Source organism: Ipomoea triloba, chromosome 2 (assembly GCF_003576645.1).
Source record: "Ipomoea triloba cultivar NCNSP0323 chromosome 2, ASM357664v1".
In the NCBI taxonomy this organism is placed as follows: domain Eukaryota; kingdom Viridiplantae; phylum Streptophyta; class Magnoliopsida; order Solanales; family Convolvulaceae; genus Ipomoea; species Ipomoea triloba.
In genome coordinates this window covers 9,534,626-9,540,118 of record NC_044917.1, presented here as the reverse complement: position 1 = coordinate 9,540,118, position 5,493 = coordinate 9,534,626, and the positions used below count along the sequence as shown (strand labels likewise).

The 5,493-nt window shown below is 35.2% G+C and overlaps 1 protein-coding gene across 1 annotated transcript; it reads left to right on the top strand.

Annotated features, from left to right (window-relative positions):
- The first annotated feature begins 673 nt into the window (after positions 1–673).
- LOC116010716 lies at positions 674–2,250 on the top strand. The gene is made up of 3 exons (XM_031250231.1): positions 674–1,275; positions 1,410–1,647; positions 1,693–2,250. Exons 1-3 carry the CDS (start codon positions 674–676, stop codon positions 2,248–2,250), a joined length of 1,398 nt encoding a protein of 465 aa, XP_031106091.1.
- Positions 2,251–5,493: the final 3,243 nt, after the last annotated feature.

Here is a 5,493-nt window from a genome sequence, read left to right as displayed (position 1 = left end):
TGATGAAAGATGGGTGAACCTAATTATGTTATGTGTCACTACGGTTACGTATAACATTTTGGTAAATGGGGCTAATGGAGGTCAGGTTATTCCAACCAGAGGTTTAAGACAGGGTGACCCTCTGTCCCCATATCTGTTTATTATCTGTGCGGAGGGATTGTCTCTGCTCTTACAAAAGGCTCAGAGAGAAGGCGTCATACATGGCTGTAGGGTCGCTAGGGGTGCCCCTCCTATTTCTCATTTGTTTTTTGCAGATGATAGCCTCCTGTTCTTTAAAGCAAATGCTCACGAAGCTGGGATTGTCAAGCAGTGTCTAACGGAGTATGAAACCTTGTCAGGTCAGGCTATGAACTTTCATAAATCCAGTGTCTGTTTCAGTAGGAATACACTGGATGAACAGCGGGAGGTGGTGGCTCAGGTGTTAGGTGTCTCTCAGGCTCCCAACTTTGGGAAATATTTGGGCCTACCTGCTTTTGTTGGAAGGAATAAAAGGCTGCTTTTACGTACATAGAGGATAAAATTAAGTAGAGGGTTGGGGCTTGGAATAAGAAACTGTTATCACAGACGGGTAAGGAGATCTTATTGAAAAGTGTGGCCCAGGCAATGCCCACATTCTCAATGAGTGTGTTCTTATTACCAGATTCTGTGTGTCAATCTATTGAAAGAACTATGAATGGTTATTGGTGGGATTCTGGTACGGATAGGAGAATTCATTGGAAAGCTTGGAATAGCATGTGCATGCCTAAAAAGTTTGGAGGCCTGGGTTTCAAAGATCTACGAGCATTCAATTTGGCCATGTTGGGAAAACAGGCTTGGCCGATTTTTAATTAAACCCAATTCACTTGTGGCAAAAATTTACAAGGCTAGGTACTTTCCTAAGTCCTCGTTTATTGATGCCACCCTGGGAAATTGCCCGAGTTTCTGTTGGCGTAGTATTATGGCCTCTCATGATATGGTCTGTAATGGTGTAAGACGCAGGATCGGGGACGGGAAATCAACATTGATCTGGGGGCACCCCTGGTTGCCTGATGACCCTACCCCCATGATTCATTGCCCCATGCCACCAACACTAAATGGTTCACTGGTTTCTGGTTTAATCAATGAAGACACTGGCTCATGGGATCACTCAATTCTCTGGGATATTTTCCTCCCTAGTGATGTGAACCGTATTACAAAAATTCCAATTTCTCCTGTCTATGAGGATTCTTGGTTCTGGCATGGTGACCCAAGGGGTTGCTACACAGTCAAGGGAGGCTATAGATATTTGTTGGGAGAGTTTGGGGATAACCCCATGGCCTTTGATAAATGGAATCCCTTATAGAAGATAAAGGTACCCCAAAATGGAAGATTTTCTTGTGGAGAGCAATCAATGACATTCTCCCTGTAACTACAAACTTGTTGTTAAAAAGAGTGGAAGTGAACCCCTCATGTCCTAAGTGTGGGCTAGCTAATGAAGATGTTATGCATGCACTTGTTTTGTGTGACTATTCACATTTGGTTTGGCATGAGGCTTCATTACCCTTGTCATCTATTCCTGGTGATAATTTTTGTCTTTGGTTTTCAAATGCTTTAACTATATTGACTGAGGAGAATGTGGGCTTGGCTGTGGCAGTTCTCTACAATATCTGTCGTGCAAGGAATACAGCTGTCTAGGAGCACAACTTACTGTGGCCAAGAAGGGTTGCATTGCAGGCCTCATCTGCTTTGCATGCATGGAAGGAGGTCCATTGTCATGCCACACCTGCTGCTCACACACTGCCGAATACGCAGCAAGCTCCCATCGACGCCGTAGCACTCCCGTCGACCAACCGGAGGCGCTGCTTCTTCGATGCAGGACATCACGCCGGTTCCATGCGAAGCACTTTTGGAGCTGTGCTGTTATCACACGACGGAGAATTCATAATGGCGTGCGCAAGTTTGCTCCCGGATTGTTTCACAACTTTGATAGCCGAAGCTGCAGCATGCAGGGAAGTGTTGGCCTGGCTGAGACGCAAAGATGTTGGAGATGTTCACCTTTTTACAGATTGTTTGCAGCTTCGCCAAGGGTTGGCAGCAAAGGACTCATCAAATCGTTCCTACGCTGGTCTCATTATTGATGCTTGCAAGGAAGCTATGTCAACTTTCAGCTATTGTCGAGTCGATTGGGTAGCTCGTTCAGCAAATACAATTGCACACTCTCTAGCCACTTTGGCTTTTTCATCTACTGATTTCGATGTACTGGGACTCTGTCCCGCCCGACTCTATTTCTGAGTTTTTCGATTAATATATCTTGCTACTTTGTTTTCAAAAAAAAAAAAAGAATATCATTTTAATTACAGTTCACGTTCATTTTTTGACAATATATGTTTTTTATGAGCTATACTTTTTAATTTTATTTTTACACACTAGTTTCATTATAAGTTGATAAATCAAATAAAAAATATAACGGGATTTGAATTTCTCAAAAAATAATTCAAAACGAAAATCCAAGTCACATGTATCGCACACTCTCTTTAAAATTGATTTGCTACCTCCTAATAATGTTAAAAGCATTCTAGCGTCAGTCTCCCAAAATAAAAAGGATTACAACAGTATATTTGAGCACTCAAATATAATACTTTCAATGAACTTACTAAAGTGAGCACTTCATAATTTTTAATCAAAGTGTGTTGGCAGATTTCAACTTAGAAGAATGATTTATGAGAGATCAAAAATTTAAAAAAAAAAAAAAATTAAAATTCTCAAATCAGCATGCAAAATCGTTATGGCCAACACCCAACACACGTTTTTATAGGAGAAAATTTAATAGCACTAATAGCATTCAATAAACAAGATTCATAACCCCCTATATTAGTAAGAAATAAAATTGTTGGTTACATATTAAATTATAAGTTTAAATTAGAATTAATATATAACTCTTGAAACGCCAAATCACCTAGCAAATTCACTCAAGCGAGTCAAGTTTTTTCAGACTCATTTTTTAAATTTGTTTTACACCTCCATACACACAAAAAAGAGCCTCTAAATTTTACAATTCAAGCTTCCAGTAAAAAAGAAACACACTCTCTATCTAATATGGACAAAGGCAATGCCGTGAAAAAGTAAAATCTTTTAAAAATATATAATATGTAATACATTTATTATGACCGAAATCTGGTTAGATTAGGTTTGAATGCCTTTTTATAGTGGAAATTCGGTCAGCAGAAGTGCAGAACTTCTAGTGGCAAAAAAAAATTAAAAACAATAAAACATTGGATAGTTTTTTTCTTCTTTTTTTTTTTTTTTTGAAAACCACATTGGATAGTTTAATATTGTAACAATAAAAAATAAAAAAGTAACCACAGAGTTAAACGAAGAAAATTGATCTAACATTAAATATTTAAATCTAATCTCTAAAATTTAAAATTCGTAAATTTTACAAAATATTAAATATTTAACGGTTGTAAGTAAAAATAAAATGACAGCCAACTCTTGGTCTTAATTAAATAATAAAAAAAAGTTTGATACTTTCCCCCCTTAAAATCACTTTCTATTTTCATTCTTTGATGTGACTTTATCTATAATAAAAAAAATACTATTTTTACTAATAAGTAATTGGTCCGCCACAAATTAAAAGATGTTATTAAAATAAGCTACATAATAAGTGAATATATATACCTTTAATATAATAATAATAATAATAATAATAATAATAATAATAATAATAATAATAATAAAATTATTATTATTATTATTGCGTTGAGTAAAAATAAAGGTTAGTACGTAAATGGATGTTTTTTTTTTAGTACTATTGACTCGGTTACAATGTAGTATCTGTTCATTAAATTGATGTTTTTCAAATATAAAAAATGATCATTTTAACCTACTAAAATTACCACAAAATATTAATTTTTTGGTGTAAAAATTAGGGGGAAAAGGGGAAATATTTATTTTAATTAGCTAATTGTATATTGACTAACCTTGCTATGAGTTAATAAAGAATTCGTGTAATAATTTATATATATATATATATAGGGTCATAATCAGGTGTAGTCGCCCCTTAACATGCGGTCAGTGCGACCGCTTCACTATGTATACAAATATACACCACTCAATGTTAGAAAATGCACCACACAAATATGTATCATTAGGTACGCATCACCAAAAAACACACTACTAGGTATGCAAATATATACCACACAGTGTTAGCAAATGCACCATTAGGAGCAGGGGAGTTATGGTGCATTATTTTGGATGTGTGGTGTGTTTTTGTGTATTTTCATTGTGGTGCGTTTTCTAACATTGAGTGGTCTATAGGGACATGTTATTTTATGTAGTAAATATTAGGATATAGATTTTATAAAGAATTGTTATCGGCACGTGAGGCATACCACGTTTCGGGCATGTGGCAAGCTATTGAAGTTGCATTTGGGTCCTCCTCTCGGGCACGTTATCTGAGTCTACTTTGCTAGCTACCGTCTTTGCGCCAAGAAAACTCCACGACGAGTATCATGACAAAGTCAAGATTTTAATTGGACTACTTGCCGACACTGGTCAATTAACCAATTGGATTGGATGAGCATTATCTCTATTTGTTCAAAGGCCTCCACCCTCAGTATCACGCAAGAATCTTCTCATTGATCACTAAAGAACCTGTGACAATTGATCAACTCAACGACTATCATCTTCTTTATGATAGCAAAGGAACTACAAGTAAATTATATATCTACAAAAATGCCAATTGGCAAACATCTTCACCAAGTCACTAACCACAACACTGTTAAATGATCTAAGGGACAAGTTCAATGCTCTCAATAGAGAACCTTAAGCATGGGGCGTATTAGGACTCTATATTATACATTTATACGAACACTATAATTCCTTCTCCTTCTTCATGTATTATTGAGAATATATCAATTATGATTCTTATCCTGACTAAGACTCTTTATATCCTTATAAATACATTATCTTTCTGTATTTTAAATACAATGGATTGATCGATAATAAGATCATTCCCAAAACTATGGTTCTCATCTTATTCCCTCTTTATAAATAGCTTTTAGGTGAGAAATGATCTCCGATCCTTGTTGGATGCCTATATATCATGAGTTTTAACTAATTGCATTGGATACCATTGAAAATATTTAAATATTTAATCCAAAAAGAAATAGACGATAATTTAACAAGGACATTTTATGAAAGGCCAGGGCAAACTAATTAAGCAAAAGATATTTTAAGTAAAAGAACTTTGTCCCAACTTTTACACTATCAAAAGTTCTGCTCATGTCTACTTTTAATGACATAATGTTTGTCCCAACTTTTACACTGCATATGAAATGGTGAATTACAAAGGCAATCAACAAGTACGTTGATGACAAGACAACTTGGAACAAAAGCACTTTTAAGACTTTAGAAATAGTGGCAGGCAAAACCAATATAGTCCTATTAAGCTTTATATATATATATATATATATATATATATATATATATATATATATATATATATATATATATATATATATATATATATATATA

What these genes read in the sequence shown, in the direction of transcription:
- LOC116010716 (XM_031250231.1), top strand. Translation starts at nt 674, where the DNA reads ATGGTTATTGGTGGGATTCTGGTACGGATAGGAGAATTCATTGGAAAG. An exon ending in TATAGATATTTGTTGGGAGA is followed by an intron (nt 1,276 to 1,409) that starts GTTTGGGGATAA and finishes GTTGTTAAAAAG; the next exon opens with AGTGGAAGTGAACCCCTCAT. An exon ending in GTCGTGCAAGGAATACAGCT is followed by an intron (nt 1,648 to 1,692) that starts GTCTAGGAGCAC and finishes GTTGCATTGCAG; the next exon opens with GCCTCATCTGCTTTGCATGC.